The sequence below is a fragment of the Antechinus flavipes genome, chromosome 6, assembly GCF_016432865.1.
Source record: "Antechinus flavipes isolate AdamAnt ecotype Samford, QLD, Australia chromosome 6, AdamAnt_v2, whole genome shotgun sequence".
NCBI lineage: Eukaryota > Metazoa > Chordata > Mammalia > Dasyuromorphia > Dasyuridae > Antechinus > Antechinus flavipes.
This window is the reverse complement of record NC_067403.1, coordinates 192901772-192919705: the sequence shown is the minus strand read 5'-3', so window position 1 is coordinate 192919705 and position 17934 is coordinate 192901772. Positions and strand designations below refer to the sequence as shown.

The 17934-nt window shown below is 38.0% G+C and overlaps 1 protein-coding gene across 2 annotated transcripts in view; it reads left to right on the top strand.

Annotated features, from left to right (window-relative positions):
- Window positions 1-16953, top strand: part of DOK7 (docking protein 7) — a 116105-nt gene extending 99152 nt beyond the window's left edge. The window contains exons 8-9 of one of the 2 annotated variants that reach the window (XR_007948123.1): window positions 12347-12463; window positions 14379-14470. Coding sequence is in view for 1 of the 2 variants with exons in the window: in XM_051964990.1 (XP_051820950.1) it covers window positions 12347-12463; window positions 14379-14515 (254 nt within the window). In the remaining variant the exon portion in view is untranslated. Of the gene's footprint in view, window positions 1-12346; window positions 12464-14378 lie in introns of both variants that reach the window. The other variant, XM_051964990.1, reaches the window with a different exon arrangement.
- The last annotated feature ends 981 nt before the right edge of the window (window positions 16954-17934 follow it).

Sequence of the window (17934 nt, the reverse complement as noted above, 5' to 3'; positions counted from 1 at the left end):
AAATATTTATTTGCCTTTGGGGGTGTAATGGGCCTGGACTCCTCCAAAGACAAAATTAGTGTGGTGTAGTTAGGGAGACATCAAACGGGCGCCCAATGGTGGGCACAGTGCTTCGTTCACTACTTAATGAATGCTTGTTGAATTGAATTAATAACAAAAATTACCACAGCTCCTATTTCTATTCTGCTTTGCCATTTAAAAAACACTTTCCTCCCAACAGCCCAGTGAAGTGGGTAATGCATGCATAATTATCTAGCCTTGTTTTAAGGACACACAGATAAAGGGAGTGAATTGAATCAGACCTCATTTCTAGTCTTAACTCTACCATTAATTTGCTGTGTGATACTGGGAAAATTATTTTATGTGGCTAGAGTGGAGAGGGGAAATTCACTTGTCCAAGAATGTTGGATGCCATATCATTTAAGGATAAGGTAGTTGGATCTATGAATGTTTAGTCTGGTACAGAATAAATTTAGGAAGGAATGATAGGGGTCTGTAAAAACTGGAAGGACTGTTATATTGAAAAGAGACTTGTTTGATTTGGCCTTGGAATGTATAAGTAGGAATAAAACAGAAAAGTTATAGAAGGCTGGTTTTAGCTTGAAAAAGGAAAAAAACTTCCTAACAATTAGATCTGTCCAGCCATAAAATGAGTTTCTTGTAGGTACTGACTTCCCCATCATTGCCAATTTGTAAGGAAAGGCTGAATGATTTTTTTCCAAGGGCATTGGATAAAATCAGGAAATCTAACTTTAAGTCCTAGCTCTAACAATTACTGTTATGCCACAGTTCTCTTTAACTGTCCTGACTCAGTTTCCTTGTACAAGTTTCCCTTGTCTTAGTCTTCCTAATTATTCCCCTAAGCTGTAAATCTCCCTCTGGCCCATGAAGGCTGGGGACCAATTAGTCTAGCAAGATAAGCAAGAGAGTAGACTTCCTGATTATCTTCTGTCCTTGAGAATTTACAACATCCCTCTAAAATATTCCAAGATAGTTCACTAACATCTTTATCTCTGGGTATTCAGACGTCCTGTCTCTGGGTTCCTTTTTGATTTCCAGCTGGGCTTCCCCCCCCCCCCCCCCCCCCCCCCCCCTGCTCTTTTTCCCTCTTCTTTGTCTCTAAAAGGTATATAAAGGTTAGAGATTCTCCATTCATTGCTGGAGAATGGCGGCTGGCTGTGGATGCTGAACACTGGATTCTTTGAGATGATAGTCTCCTCCAGACCTGGGACCAACATGAATTCCTTGGTCCCAGTATATCTTTATCTCTGTCTGACTGGATAATTTGAGATGAGAGTCCTGTCCAGTCAATCTTACTCTCCCATTAATAAAATATTAAAAACTCTCTAATCTCTCTCCTGCCTCAGTTTCTCTGGCATTACATTTCTAGTTGTGAGACATGTCCCTTGACCATCAGCTTCTTCATCTATAAAATGAAAATGATAGTGATACTTGAACTATTTGCTTTGTGGGGTTATTATGAGGAAATTGTTTTGTAAAATTTAATATATTGTATCATTGTTTTTTGAAGTAATTTAAAGAGGATTTATGCTTCAGGTATTTGTTATTCTAGGCTGTGGTGTCAAATGCAAAGAAGGGGGCTATTAAACCATATATAAACATCCCTACAGGACCTATACTGACTTAGAAAACCACATATTGACATTAACTATGTTCTATTTTTTAAAGTTTATTTTTATTTATTTTCTTAAATGTTTTTCAATTATCTTAATCAGGTTGTTCCAACAGTAAAAGTGTTGCAGGGACATATTTCACATGTGTATAATTTCTGAAAGGTCCTTGCAGATCTGAGATTCTAAGATTATATGAGCCCCATTCATTAAATGCTTACTGTGTGTCAGGCACTTGCTAGGTGCTGGGGATACAAATTCAAAAGCAAAACAATCTCTGTCCTTAAAGAGCTTATGATCTAGCCTGGTGAAATAGATTCAAAATATATAATTTTGGGAGGAAGGAACTAACAGGAAATGACTCACACAGAGCAGTGGTTCTCAAACTTTTGTTCTTGGTATCTTTAGTATATTAAAATTACTGAATATCTGTCCAAAGAGTTTTTGTTTGTATGGGTTATATTGATAGATATTTACTTTATTAGAAATGAAAACTAAATTTGAATTTGTAGACCCTTTGAAAGAGTTTCAGAGACTTTCAGGATTCTCTGGGCCACCCTTTGAGAACCACTGATGTAGAGGGTGGTTCCTGATATGATAGTTAAATGAAACTAGAGTTTCTAAGAGGCTGAGGTTAGAAGGAAGTACATTCCAGGCAAGGGATATTAATACAAAGATATAGGGACGAGTGATGGAATTCCATTTGTGAAGAACTGTAAGGAAGCCAATTTGGCTCTGCATTCATTTCTAGGAGTCAGCACAGATTGCCTGCAAATACATAATAGCAAACTATACTTATCTCCTTTTTTTTTTTTTTTTTGGAAATAAAAGAAATGTCCCAGATCCCTTGTAATGAATGAATATAAGAATCTTCCTAGTAAACATGAGGAGAGAGGGGGACCTCTCAATAGGAAGATTTTGATTTTATGAAGTGATTTTATGATCAATAAGCCCTACAAGGAGGGAGAGCATAAATAAAAGATAAAAAGAAAGGAGAGACAAGTATCACAAAATCATAAAATTTCCAAATTGGAAAGGACTTTCTCGGTTGTCCAGACCAACTTATACTCAAACTGGCTGCTTTAGGAATCCCTAGTACGACCAATTCAAGAAGAGGAACAAGCAATGGTGAATACTGTCAGTTCAGTTTCAATCTTACATTATTTACATTCATTGTGTTATCTTAGGCTGTGGCTATGCTGGAAGGATCACTTGGAGTACCTAAAACTTTTGCCTTCAATGAGACAATGGTTCCCATTGAGCAAAGTGCCTATCGCCATTTTTTTTGTATTAATAATGATCAAGATCCTTTTTATATCTTTCCTTCCGTTAGCACACTTACAACTGTGTCTCCTTTAGCATGGATCTTCTCTATATGAATTTGATCTAGTCCAGTGTTTTTCCATCTTTGCTCTCTTTTGTGACATTTCTGTCTCCTATATAAACATATCTGGGACTGTGATGTCTCTTTTGGCAAAAATATGTCATGGTAATCTTTGTAAGTGTTTTTGTTTTCCTCATTCTGTTCAATACTCTTAAATGTTCTTGAGATGACTTGAGTTGCTTTCTACAAACTGGTTTTTATCTTGAACAGCTTCCCCCCCCCCCCCCCCGATAGCATTTTATTTTATTTCCAATTTCACATGAAGATAGTTTTCAACATTCACTTTTATGAGATTTTGAGTTCCAAATTTTTCTCCCTCCTTCTTTCCACCCCCCTTCCCAAGACTGAAAGTGCCTGAGATAGCTTATACATGTAAAATCATATTAATCATATTTCAACATGTCATGTGAAAAAAGAAGCAGAACAAAAGGGAAAAACCATGAGAAAGAAACAGATAATGTGAAAATAGTATGCGTTGATCTGCATTCAGACTCCATAGTTCTTTCTATGGATATATGGATAGAATTTTCCATCACGAATCTTTTGAAATTGTCTTTGATCATTGATTATTTGAGAAGAACTAAGTTTGTTAAAGTTGATCGATGGACAGTTTTGCTGTTATTGTATATGTAATGTTTTCTCAGTTCTGTTCACTTCTCTTAGCACCAGGTAAATCTTTCTAGTTTTCTCTGAAATTTGCCTGATCTTTATTTCTTACAGCACAATAGTATTCCATTATATTCAGATACTACAACTTGTTCAGCCATTATCCAACTGATGGGCTTCCCCTCAATTTCCAGTTTTTTGCCATCACCAAAAGAGCTGCTATAAACATTTTTGTACATATGGGTCCTTTTCCCTTTTTATTATCTCTTTGAGATATAGATTCAAAAGTGATACTGCTGGATCAAAGGACATGCACAATTTTGTAGCCCTTTGGGCACAGTTCCAAATGCTTTCCAGGTCAGTTCACAACTCCACCAGCAATGTATAAGTGTTCCAGTTTTCCTCACATCTTCCCCAACTTTTATCATTTTCCTTTTTTGTCATATTAGACAATCTTATAGGTGTGAGATAGTGCCTCAGAGTTGTTTTAATTTGCATTTCTTTAATCAATAGTTGCACAGCTTCTTAACATTTTAGGAAGAGGAGACAGATTTCAAAGACAGAAATGACAATCTGGTAATTGATTGTATAATAACTAATACTAATAGTAAATATTTATATATGGTACTTATAAAGTATGATATATACATATGCATACATGTATGTGTATATATTTATCTTACTTAATCCTCACAACAAGAAGATGTTGAGGGAAGTGTCAAAGAGAATCCCAAGTTTCTAATCACAGATGACAATTAAATTTAGAAATGGTAAAGTCTAGAGGGACAAATGCAAAAAATACAGGAAAACCAAAAAGGGAGAAAATAATTAACACAGTTTTGAGACTTTCTGAGCAGTTGGAGATGGGGACTTGCAACTAAAAGTTTCTTTTTTTTTGAAATAAAAGAAATGTCCCAGATCCCTTGTAATGAATGAATATAAGAATCTTCCTAGTAAACATGAGGAGAGAGGGGGACCTCTCAATAGGAAGATTTTGATTTTGATTTTGATCACTAAAACTAGTGATAAAGATTTTGGATACACACATGAACATACACACATATATTTGATAGGAAAGAGTGTAGAGAGTGATGTTGGAAAACACAATAAGAAGTTGGGTCAAGTATGAGGAATGAAAAAATACAGAGAAAGAACAATTGGAAATAGTTTTAAATATAAAGGGATGGTTCATAATGTGAAATGTAATACAGGGGTCACAGAAAATGAGGACTAGGAAAAATGTCTTTGGATTTGGCATTTAGGAAGTTATTAATGAATAACTTTTGAGGATATCGTTTTAGAACAGTGATGGACTGGAGACATATTTGCAAGGGACTGAGGAGGAAGTGGAAATATTGGGTACATAACTGTTTAAGACTTCTCCCTCCCTCTCCCTTCCCTTTCTTCCTTTCTCCTCCCTCCTTTTCTTTCTTTCTTTTTATAATTTTTAGCCATCCCAGAGTGATATAGTATTCCTTAGCCTAGTAATCAGAGTATCTGGTTTCTAGTATTGCCTCTGGCTTTTAACTCATGGAATGAATTTAGGCAAGTCACTTTATCTCTGTGGCTCTCCAATGAGGGAATAAAGGCCATCCCTTCTAGATCTCATAATAATTTGATTCTTTAGAGAGCTTCTACAAAATTTTACAAAGCACTTTTCTTCCCACAAACCTGTATGGTAAGTATTATTATCTTCATTTTACAGATTAGAAAGCTGAAGTTCAGAGAGATTAAGTGATTTGCCCATGATCACATAGCTAGAAAGAGCTGAACCCCTTCTACAGCTCCAACAAGTGCACTTACTCATCCAGTCTTTGCTTGAAGACTTCAAGGGAGAGGAAACTCACTGCCTCCTAAGGGATCCACTTAACCAGACTGGTCCTTGGATGATAGACACAATCTTCTGCCTTTGTTGAACAAATGCAAAAAAGACAGAAAGCCTTTCTGGAAGCCTAGCACCTGTTTAGCTTCTGCCTTGCTGATATAGCCTTCTAGGCTTGTCTCTGGAGGAGTCACTGGGGGCTGGGCCAGCTTTCTGCAGACTGTGGTTTCCCCTGGTGTTCAGAAGGTGAATTCTTATGTTTCTCCTGCTGTACTAATAGGACAGCTAAGTTATTCCTTGAATCCTGGCCTGGTCTGCCATTTCCTCCTGCTGCCTGATGAGAAGTGAGTAAGTGGCCTCGAGCTTGGCCCTCAGCGTAGTTTCCATGGCTCTCATTCCTGGCAAAGCCTCAATCTTAGTTTCCCCAGTGTGTCTGCCTGAGACTGGCATTTTCTTTTTTAGTAATTGATCCCATGTACTACAAATGCTGAAGGATTTACTGAAATCCTTTACCAGCCCTTGGTGCTTTGACTGGGATTGAGAGAGATAAACCTGAACCTTGCTTGGAAAATAAGGATATTATTTGAACTAGATGTCAAAGAGTAAAAAAACACACCATTTTTTGTACAATAAATATCACAGAAGTACCAAACCTGAACTGTTCATATATGCTTCTAAGGTCTTTTATCCTAGCCTCCCCCCAAATAAACATACATATACACATACACATATAACTTCTTATTCTCTTGTTTCTGCTATAAAGAAGTAAATCATGGGCCCTACGTTCAGGAGAATTATCAGCATGTATATATCTATATCTATATCTGTATATATATATAAATATACATATACATGCTATATATATGCATATATATGTAAGTAAATATATATAGTCCAAGAGAATTATAAGTATGTATACATACATATATATACTCTCTCTCACACACATATATACATAAATATACATATATCTTAATGGAGAGATGGATGGTAACTATAAACTATTCTTATCAGGTTACCAGTGATGACTTGCATTTTGAAAGTATTGTAAATTAAAGATTGCAAGCTCAAAGTAGCTTAGATGCCATTTAGCATAATTAATTTTGGGTACAATTTAGTGTTCAAATGAAGAGAATGAGGGTGGGGGACAGGGGAAGTGACTTGCTTAGAGGTATTCTTAGATGGTAGGATTTTAACCAAATCTCAGCTGATTCCATATTCAACAAATCATGCTGTTCTTTTCAATGAGGATGTATAGAAAGCTTGCATGAAGATTTCATATAGCTGGGCTTTCATCTAAGATAACCATTTTGAATCACAGGCTTTAGAGCTGGCAAAAACTTTGGAGAGCATTTAGTTCAAGTCCGGCATTTTACAGATGAATAAATAACTGAGGTTGAGAGTCTCCTCAGGGAAACAAAACATTATGTCATTAAGTGCTAAGTTGTGCAGGCCAGGCTCTCAGAAAGCTTTAACCATTTGACAGGGGATCATATTTCTTAAACACTTCAACTTGGTCCTAGTTCAGAGTCATATCAGGTTGCTGAAATCAAAATGAAAACTCTCAAATAGTTTTCCTCCTCAGTCCCAAACCTACTATAATCTCAGGCTCAAAAATTTCATTCAATATTGAACAAAGCAGTTGCCTTATTCATTGGTTTGTAAATCGGTTTTATAGTTGCCTTGTTCATTGGTGTGTATACCAGCTTTATAGTTGCCTTGTTCATTGGTTTGTTGTAGACCGGTTTTGTAGTTGCCTTGTTTGTTGGTTTCTAGACTGGTTTTAGTTGCCTTGTTCATTGGTTTGTAGACCAGTTTTGTAGTTGCCTTATTTGATGATTTGTAGACTGATTTCGTAGTTGTCTTGTTTGTTAGTTTGTAGATTGGTTTTATAGTTGCCTTATTTATTGGTTTGTAGACCAGTTTTGAATTGCCTTATTTATTGATTTGTAGACCAGCTTTGTAGTTGCCTTGTTTGTTGGTTTGCAGACCAGCTGTGTAATTTCCTTGTTCATTGATTTATAGATCAGCTTTGTAGTTGCTTTGTTCATTGGTTTGTAGACTAGCTTTGTAGTTGCCTTGTTCGTTGGTTTGTAGACTGGTTTTGTAGTTGCCTTGTTTGTTGGTTTGTAGACTGGTTTTGTAGTTGCCTTGTTTGTTGGTTTGTAGACTGGTTTTGTAGTTGCCTTGTTTGTTGGTTTGTAGACTGGTTTTGTAGTTGCCTTGTTTGTTGGTTTGTAGACTAGCTTTGTAGTTGCCTTGTTTGTTGGTTTGTAGACCAGCTGTGTAGTTGCTTTGTTCATTGATTTATAGATCAGCTTTGTAGTTGCCTTGTTCATTGGTTTGTAGACTAGTTTTGTAGTTGCCTTGTTCATTGGTTTGTAGACTAGCTTTGTAGTTGCCTTGTTTGTTGGTTTGTAGACTGGTTTTGTAAACTTTCAATGAATTTTACGTTCAAGTAAGAGGATAAGAATCAAACAGAGAAATCACAATATAGCAATATGTGATGCTATGTCAAGTACAAGTATGGCACTGGATAGAGTGCCAAATCTGAGGTCAGGAAGTCCTGGGTTCAAATTCAGCCTGTGTGAACCTGGGTAAGTCACTTAATTCTGTTTATCTCAATTTCCTCATATGTAAAATGAACTGGAGAAAGAAGTAGCAAACCACTCCAATATCTTTGCCAAGAAAAGCCTAAATGGGGTCATGAAGATGGACACAATTTGGAAAAATAAGTACAACAGTAACATTTGTTGTATTGGATGAGCTCAATCAGTCCCAAGAATTAGGAGAGTTTGGGGTTCTGGGTCCTAAAATGTTATTCTTCCTTATCTATATCAATCCTAAAACTTGGTTCACTAGACAAAGCAACAGCTCTCATTTTTGGGATGATTGGTAGCAGAGATGGACTTTAAATCTGGCTCACCTGGCTCCAACCCATTTCACCACTGTACTTCTCCATACAAACAAAGGGAAAACTTCAATTTTTATAGGCAAAGCAAAGTGAAGGTGAGAGTTAATATCCATTGGAAACATGAATTTGGGTGAGAAGGAGAGTCATAGGGATCACACAGTAGACTCTCAGAAATATCCGATCTTTACTATTAGAGCTTTTATTAACTTTGATGGAGAAAGAGGCTGACTCTGATTCCAGTTCGAGGTCTATATAACATATCAGTTACTTAGCTGGACATCAGGGGAAGAAAAGAGATGGTAGATAATGAGATCCTTTCCCAACATGGGACCAAGGAAGGCATGAGTTTGGAATACTATCCAAAGTTAACATTTTTTGTTCCTTTCTATTGGGAGTGCTGTCTCACTCTAATATTGCTCTACTGTGTTAAGAGGCTCACAAATGAATCGAACTGGGGACCTGAATAATAGAGTTAGAAAAATAAGGGCAGGGGAGGACCTGGATCAAGGGAGAAACTGCTGTAATTAAATAACAGCAAGTTAAGGGGCGGGAGACAGAACTTAATTGACAGACATTTAATAGGGACTGGTTCTTTGTCTGCCACAGGATCTTCTTGCTTTGTGATCAGTGTTTTTTTTTTTTTTTTTAAATGCTCTGTCTTAGATTGAGAAAAGAAAAAAACAAGTATTAAAGTAGAATAAATTCCTTTGAAATATTCTAGTAATTGAACATTCAGATTTTTGCTTAAATTAATAGAATATCAGAGGAGGACAGGTTCTTAGGCCACAGAGCCCAAAGGACCTCAGAACATAAAACAAAATTTTCTGTGGTAGAAGGAACCATAGGACAAAAAATATTAGTGTTTTTAAAAAAATAATTAATTAATTGTTAAAGTAATGGAATCTAAAATGGAAGAGCTTAATGGAACCTTATTATTATTACTTTACACAAAACCCTACCTTTTTCTAATAAGTAACCAAGTAACATCAGCAGAGATGAGTGATTTTCACATTCAGCAAATACATTCAACACCAAAATTCTATCATAAAGAATTTAATCTTTCTTTGTCAATTCAGAAAGCATTAGCAGAGTGTCAGAGCCATCATCAAGAGCCTCAGTAATTGGAGAGGCTGGTGAAAATACCAAATGTAGGTATCTGAGGGTGGTTGGGACTGAGGAGCCCAAGATTTCAGAAGTCTTTTTACTCTACCCTGCTATTGCCTCTTAGGCTAGGAAAAAGGTCATTGGGATACATACATGTGTGTGTGTATTATATATATATTAAATACACACATGATATATACATATACACATATATGTACTATATATAATATGGATGTGTATATGTACATGCATATGTGTATGCGCACATGTGCATACATACATATAGACCCTCCATGGAATCAAGTAGTTTTTTTGGTAGGAATTGTTTGAACTGTCATGATCCATCAAATTTATGATCCATCCTCTCACAATTTATAATGGCTATTGAGAGGAACCTATGCCCGATACAGAACATATTTTAAAAGCAGCACTTTTAGTCTGGCAGACTCATCCTGAATGAGATGATGTATATGACAAAGCTTTGTGATCTTAGGACAAAAAGTGCTCCATAAATTCCCAATCTTAAGACCCAAAATGAGTGCTTCTTCAAACTAATCACATAGAAGTTTTAGGAAGGATGTGCTGGCCAAGTAGATTGGGTGATAATAGATAGTTCTACCTCCCAGGGCTGGACTGTGGACCTAGTGAGATAATAATTATATTATTATTATAAGTGTAAACTATTGTTATTATTATTAATATCATTTTAAGAAATGCATTTTTATCATATTAGGCAATTTTATCATATTCTATATGAGAGGTACCTCCATAAAGTCTTCTAAAGCAAGACTTTTTAAACTTTTTCTACTCACCTTTTTTTTGTCTGAGAAATTTGTATGTGATTCCAGGCATATGGAGAATATAACATAGTTATACAAATAATTTACTGATAATAAACCATAATTTCACGCCCCCCCGCCCCCATATTCAGTTACAAGACCCCAGAAGGGGCTAAGAAACAGTTTAAGAAACCTCTTTATGTCATGGAGGTGATGCTGGATTCTGGTTCATCCTTCATTTAGTAAACATTTATTACTTTTTTTTTAGATTAAAACTTTTTATTTTGCAAAACCTGATTTTTCAGAGTTATATTTCAAGAAACCATAAATTAAAACTATATAAGATAAAAGAATTAATTGTCCCAATTTTTTAAAATGATAGAATAAACAAATAGGGAAGAAAAAACCAAGCTGCCAAACCCTAAGATATCTTGCAAAGTAATAAGTGATCAAAATTTATATTCTTTTGAAAAGAGCACACACATGTAAAGGTATGACTCTTCATGTGGTCTGAGAGAAAGGAGAAGGGAGAGGAAGAAGAAGAGAAAAAGGGAAGGAAGGAGGGAAGACTGAGTTCTAGAAATATAAATCAAAACCAAAATAGTTCCTGGTGTCAAAAGACTTTCTGGATTGTAAACTCCTTGTGGGCTGGGACTATCTTGCTTCTTTTTGTATCCTCAGCACTTAGGACAGTGTCTGGCAAATAGCAGATGCTTAATAAATATTGATTGATAGATTCAAGGCACTTAGACATTATAGGGACCAGGAAAGGGGGAAAGAGGATATAATAGATAACTAAGTAAGCAAAAACAAAATAATTTGAGGAGACATTATTTAACAACTGAATCAGGACAGATTTCACACATAGAAGGTAGGTCATGACCTGGGACTGAAAAGAAGCAAAATGGTGGTACGAGGCAGAGTGAAGGCATTTGAATTTTTGCATCAATATTCATTAGGGAAAGTGGTCTATAATTTTCTTTCTCTGTTTTGACCCTACCTGGTTTAGATATAAGCATCATATCTGTGTCATAAAAGGAATTTGGTAGGACTCCTTTGCCTATTTTTTCCAAATGCAAATTCACATGTAAATCCATCTGGCCTTGGAGATTTTTTCTTAGGGAATTGATTAATAGGGAATTTATTTTTCAGAGGGCTTTGAAGTCCAAATTGAAGAGTTTGCATTTTATTCTCAGAGAGCCACAGAAGATTCAAGTGCAGATCTCAAGGGAGATTATTTTGGTTTGGAGATGAGAGAGACTGGAAGTAGGAATACTAATTCAGGAAGCTATTGTAATAGTCCTATAGGTATCCAAAATAGCCCCATTTATCTTCCTTCCTTGATCTGTCCCTTGTCTTTGCTTTCTAACTTCTATTGAGTATACCAGCATCCTTTCAGTCACCTAAGTTCTAAATTTAGGAATCATTCTTGACTTTTCCTTCCCTCTCTTCCTTCCCTCCTCCCCTCTTTCATTTAATCAACTGTCAGATCTTGATGATTCTCCATCCCCTGCATCTCTCACATACTGCTCCCCTCCATTCACACAGCCTCCATCCTGGCTCACTCACCTATCATCTCTCATCTGAATTATTGACTGATCCCTAATTGCTCTCCCTGTGTCCAGCCTCTTACTTCTGTGATCATCTTCCATAAAGCTGTCAGATGGGGTGTTCCTAGAACACAGATCTCATTCTACCACTCCCTTGCTCAATAAGCACCAAAAGCTCCCCTTTGCCTCTAGGATTCCCTGTTTGGCACTTATCCTGTCTGTTCCAGCTTATCATTCCAGGCTGATTACACATCACTCTTCTTTACACATCCCTCCATTCCAGCCAGACTGGCTATTTCTACTTGCTCTTTCCTATCCTCAGGACTGTATCTCTTCTTCCTACATGCCTTAGCACAGACAGGAATGTTTTCCTCTCCATTTCCATTTTGCAGAATCCCTAGACCTTTTCAAGACTCAGTCCAAAGGCAACTACCTACAAAAGGTTTTCTCCAATCTCCCAGTCAATAATGTTCTTCCTCTGAAATTCTCTCATCATGATGTTTTGCATTTATCCATCCATTTATTTCTTGTCTTCCTCTTTGACCACTCTTTACAGGAGAAAGAACACGCAGTGAGACTCCTACCTATGTGAATATTCCCGTCAGTCCCACTTCAAAGAAGCAGCTTCACTACATGGAACTGGAGCTTCAGGAACCTAGTCCAGGAATAAGAGGTAAAGATGGATGTCAACAGCATTGTTGACTCCGAGTACACTTGGCTTTTAACACATTCGGGGAAAGGTCCCACTTGGGCATGGTTGCCAGCTCTAGATATTGGTTTCCATGATATCCACATACCACCCAATTCTAAGATGTTTCCCTGATTTCCCAGATGCTTTACAGGGAGAAATCAGGTTTCCTAGACTGGAACAGAAAGTGCATAAGACTAAAAGATAGCACAGTTTTGCAATTTGTTAGTCATCTGAACTCAGGCAAATCATTCCCCTCTTTGCCTTCTCAAATGAAAATTGGATTGTACAAATGATGCCTTCTCTGTTCCATGCCCCTGCCTCTGGGAAGCATTGTACTCAAGTCATTTCTAAAAGATGCGTTTCCTTACATCTCCAGAAGAAAAAGAGAAGGAACAATCTTCTTTGGTAGTATGTTCATCCATCTCACAGTTTTCAGAGCTGGGAATTCAGTTCTGTCCTACATTTTTCTGTTTCAGATCCAATATCACTCAATAAATTTAGCAGGGAATTTCCTAATAAAATAATTCATATAAAGAAGCTAACTTAAGTATACCTTTTGTTGTTGTTATTGTTCACTTATTTCAGTCATGACCCCATGTAGGCTTTTCTTGGCAAAGATACTAGAGTGGTGTCTTCTCCAGCTCATTTTATAGATGAAGAAACTGAGGAACACAGGATAAAGCAGCTTGCCCAGGGTCACACAGCTAGTAAGTGTCTGAGGTCTGATTTGAATTCAGGAAGATGAGACGTTTTAAATATAATAGTATTTTTTTATTTTGCAAAATACATGCAAAAAGAGGAAGTAGGAAGGATTGGAAAGAATTAAAAAAAATACAAACAGAGATAGTTTTCAACATTCTTTTTTTATTATAGCCTTTTATTTTCAAAACATATACATGGATAATTTTTCAACATTGACCCCTGCAAAACCTTGCATTCCAAATTTTTCCTCCCCTTCCTCCCCTCTCTTCCCCTAGATGCCAAATAATCAAATATATTCGGCATTCACTTTTACAAACCCTTGTATTCCAAAGTTTCCTCTTTCCCCCATCTCCTTCCCTAGATGGAAAATAATCCAATATATTCAGCATTCATTCTTGCAAAATCTTTTATTCCAATTTTTTTCCTCGTTTCCCCTTTCTCCCTACTTCCCTAGACAGCAAGTAATCCAATATAGGTTAAACATGCGTAATTCTTCTAAACATTTCCACATGTATCTTTCTGCACAAGAAAAATCATATCAGAAAAGGAAAAAAAATGAGAAAAAAAAACAAGCAAGCAACAAAAACAACAAAAAGGTGCTCCACATTCAGTCCCCATAGTTGCCCTTCTGGATGTGGATGGCTCTCTAAAATGAGACTTCTTGACTCCAGGTACTCTATACCCTGTACCACCTAACTGTCCAGTAAATATACTGCTTAGTTCAGCATGGCTTTGGATAGAAAATACTGGCATTTGAATCCCAGCTCTGCACCTTACAAAGGAAGGGATGTTGACTAAATTATCCCCACCCTAAGTCGCAGGTTCTTCATCTCTACAGGGTGAGATGCTGCACCAGACTATCTCTAAGAAGATGCCAGATTTTAGTACTTTTCATCCCTGGCATCTCTTACAGGCTTCCCCCCTTCAGTCCCAGAGCCACCGCCCTGGTGCAGGCTCCTCTTGCTTTCATCTGCAGGGGAGGCAGTCTCCAGCTCTCGCCTGTCACCTCCCAAGGAGGCAGGATTATTTCACGCTTTCTCTGGTACCTCTGATTGGATTTTGGGGAAGGGTCTTTGTCTCCTCTGAGTGGGAGATATCGCGCAGCTTATGGATCTTCCCACTGTGGAGCCTCCTCTGCCATACATGTCCTTCAGGAGGGTGTGCTGTGGGAATTAATGAAAGGTTTTGTTTTCAGGGGCTGGAGCCACCCGGTATGCCCAGATTGACATCACTGCCACCGAGACAGCGCACAAAGTCGGGGCTCAGCATGCACAGACTCGGGAAGAGCGTCTGCAGGAATTGGAGCAGAAGCAAAAAGGGGCCCACCAGTGACCATGCAATGGAGAACCGATGGAGGGCTGCCTTGCTGGGGCTGCTGGGCACTTCTGGGGGGCTCTGTGTTTGGGATACACCTTCAGGTCCAGCTGTAGCACCTTGCACAGAGCAGATGTCCCCTAGAAACCTCGTTCTGCCCTGGACAAGCAGGTGGTGGTGGTGCACCATGGACTGGGTTTTATTCTCCAGTTTGCATTTTGCTGCTCGGGGCAACATTTGCCACCTAATGGGGACCCCCTAGTTCGTTTCTTTTATCTGGATCTCTGGGTCCCCTTGAAAGGAGGCGGCAAAGCTGAAAGAACACTCCCTCCATCTGGTGTCAGAGCACCGCGTTTGAATCTTGATTCGGCTGTGCAACCCTGGGCAAGTCAATCCCATGAGGGCGTTGCGCCAGGTAATCTGTGAAGCCCCGTTAGATTCCTCTGATGGTTCGGGAAGGGAAGCCAGACCCCGAAGCTGAACGATCTTGTCCAGTGACCACGCTCAGGGAGACAGCGCTTAGCCCATAGCGGTAGATGATGGAAAATGAGGGAGACACCGGCCAGGGGCTTCCGCCCTTCGTTTCTTCTTGCTGTCTCTGTGCGGAATCATCCTGAAAGCAGGTCTGGAATTCCAGCCTGCAGCTTCTGGGTTTTTTTAATTCTTTTTTCCTTCATTCCTCTTTGGTGGAAAAGTCCCTGGTGACTGCAGGGAAAACCCCTTCAAAAGCAAATAAGTACCTGAGCTGTTTCCGTCTAGAAATAAAAATAAAAAAGGACAAAAATCGCCATGAGCAACTCACCGATAATCCTCTGAGAATAATCATCGGAGGATGAAGACGCAGACTGTTGAGAAGAGAAAAATTGCAGTTTTGCACATTTTTTCAGGGGAAGAATGAGCGTTTGTGTTTGACTTTCGACTAATCGTTTCTCCTCTGTGGGCCTCTGTTTCTCCTCACCTATAAAATGGGGATGATGATGATCACCGTTCTGCCCTTCCTATTTTACAGGGCTGTTTTGAGGATCAAATCAGATTATGTAAGACACTTTATAATCCAATGTAAGCTATTTATTATTATTGCTGTTCTTTTTAGATTGATAATTCATCTGTGTGGATACTTCCTCCATGCAGAACCTGACCTCTCTGTGCCTTAAAAACATTTTTGCTTAATGGCACCCTATTCAGTGATGGGCCTCCTCCATACTTGCCTTAATTCGTCCTCAAACAACAAAGAGTTAGTTCATCCATGGGCTCAAACACAAATTTTTTCTAGATGGACAACCCTTCCCAGAGCCCGTCCTTTCCTGTGTGGAGTCTTCCAGTGCCAAGGGGATGCCCCCATTCATAAATGGAGAATTACAGTAGAAGATCATTATTGATGATATTGTGCTGGTGGCAGCAGCAGGAAATTTCCTGATAGACAAATACATACAACTGCCATGGAAGACCTCACGGGTGTCGTACAACTTCCTTTATTTCGATGGCATTGGCTCCTTAGGCAGATAGACAAGAACCTTTTATTTCAGAGTTTAGAATGGTTTATTTTACCCAATTCCAACAATGGCATTCAAAAGTCTGAATTTCAGGCTGGGTTTCTAGTTGAACAGCTTTAAATAATTTCTTCCTGCTCTTTAATAAGGGCATGAGAATTAACATCATGGACTTTCCCATGAGTATAGATATTAATAGACTGTATCACATCTTAGGAATGAATTAAAAATACAATTTTTAAATAAAGAGAATTTAAAAAAATGCTACCCGCATGAGAGTAGGCCCAAATGGTTAAATAGCCTGTTCTGTAAATGTGTATTGGAGAAAGCCTATAATTTATTCACTTATAATTGCTTCTTGGGACCTATTGTAGCTGTTCATGCAAATAGTTTAAATGCTTGATATATTTTAAAATGCATATAATTTTCTTGTTGGAAAGTGTTCTTTTTTGTAATGTTTTATTGTGTCTTTATATATGATTTTGGCTTTATCTGTTCTCCACATGACTCAGAGCTGACTTTTGGTGTTTACATTATTTTGAATTATAGGGGCAGATCAGGTTCTGAGCTTCAAGTTCCTTGTGCCCTCACAACACACAGGTGGAAGAATGAGCTTTCTGATGGGATAGACCATGGTTACTAATCCCAGGATCAAGCTTCAAGGAATTCAAATTTTAAATATCTGAGTGTTAATCCTGGTCCTCTGATGACTTCTGTGTGATGTTCAGGGAGCCATTCAATTTCTCTGTGCCTTAGTTTCAATGCCTCCCTACCCGACAAGGACAATAGGTAGATTAAAGAATGTATAAAATGCTAGAACTATTGGATCCTTGGACTCACCTTTTTAATGGATTGACATTATTTATGCACAAGGTCTCCAATGTAGTAGCTTTTAGGGTCCTCAGTGACTTAATTTTCTTGAATAAAGCAAAATTCAAATGTTTACTTGAAGTGACAATTAACAAAGTATCTGTCCACATGCACATGCTGGGGGTGTGAGGAAATAGTGACTAAAGTAGAGATTCAGGAATAGGACAAACTGGATCACTTGGTCATTTATATTGGTTTAAATTTTAAAATAATACCATAATGGATGGCTAGGTTTACAATATGGCATCTTCATCTGCCTGTAGGATTTCTCCTGTGTTAGTTATAGGAGTTGGAGGAGAAATTGCTGCAAGAAGATTGTTGGCCTGGAAGACAGGAACTCTGACCTTTAGCCAGTGTCCACCACTATGTGACCTTGCATTTCCTCTTTGCTGGTTTTCATTTCCTTATTTACAAATGGGGCATGGGAGACAGGAAGAATTGTGTTATATTCTCTAATTCCTTCTAGCACTAAGAGTCCAGGATTATTTGTGAATGATTCTACCAGTTAAGGCACAATTACCCATCTTTTCTGGTTAAAAAAAACATCTCTCAGAATGATAGTTTTCACTTATCTTACCTATACAAAGAAGTTAAGAAACTTTGAGAGATGGAAAATAGATAGTATCAAAAAGAAGGAAAGATGAAGAGGAATCAGAAGCCAGATCATCTCCAAGATAGATCCCACCTCCTGATTAAATGGGAACTAGCTATTAAGAGGATTGATACTCACAAAAGTGAATTTATTCTGTAATGAGATAATATTTTTAAAGTGCTTTGAACAGTGCCTGGTACATAAAATAAGCATTAATAAATGCTCCTCCCTCTCTCCCTTCCCCCTTCTTTCCTCTCTCCCTCCCTCCTTCCTTCCTTCCTTCTTTCCTCCTTCCCTCCCTCCCTCCTTTCCTTCCTTCCTTCCTTCCTTCCTTCCTTCCTTCCTTCCTTCCTTCCTTCCTTCCTTCCTTCCTTCCTTCCTTCCTTCCTTCCTTGGTATCTAGACCTCTCATATCTCTTCTCACTAAGATTCTATGATTTCACTAGAAGAAAAATAATGATTTCTTCAAGAATTAAGGCTTTCAT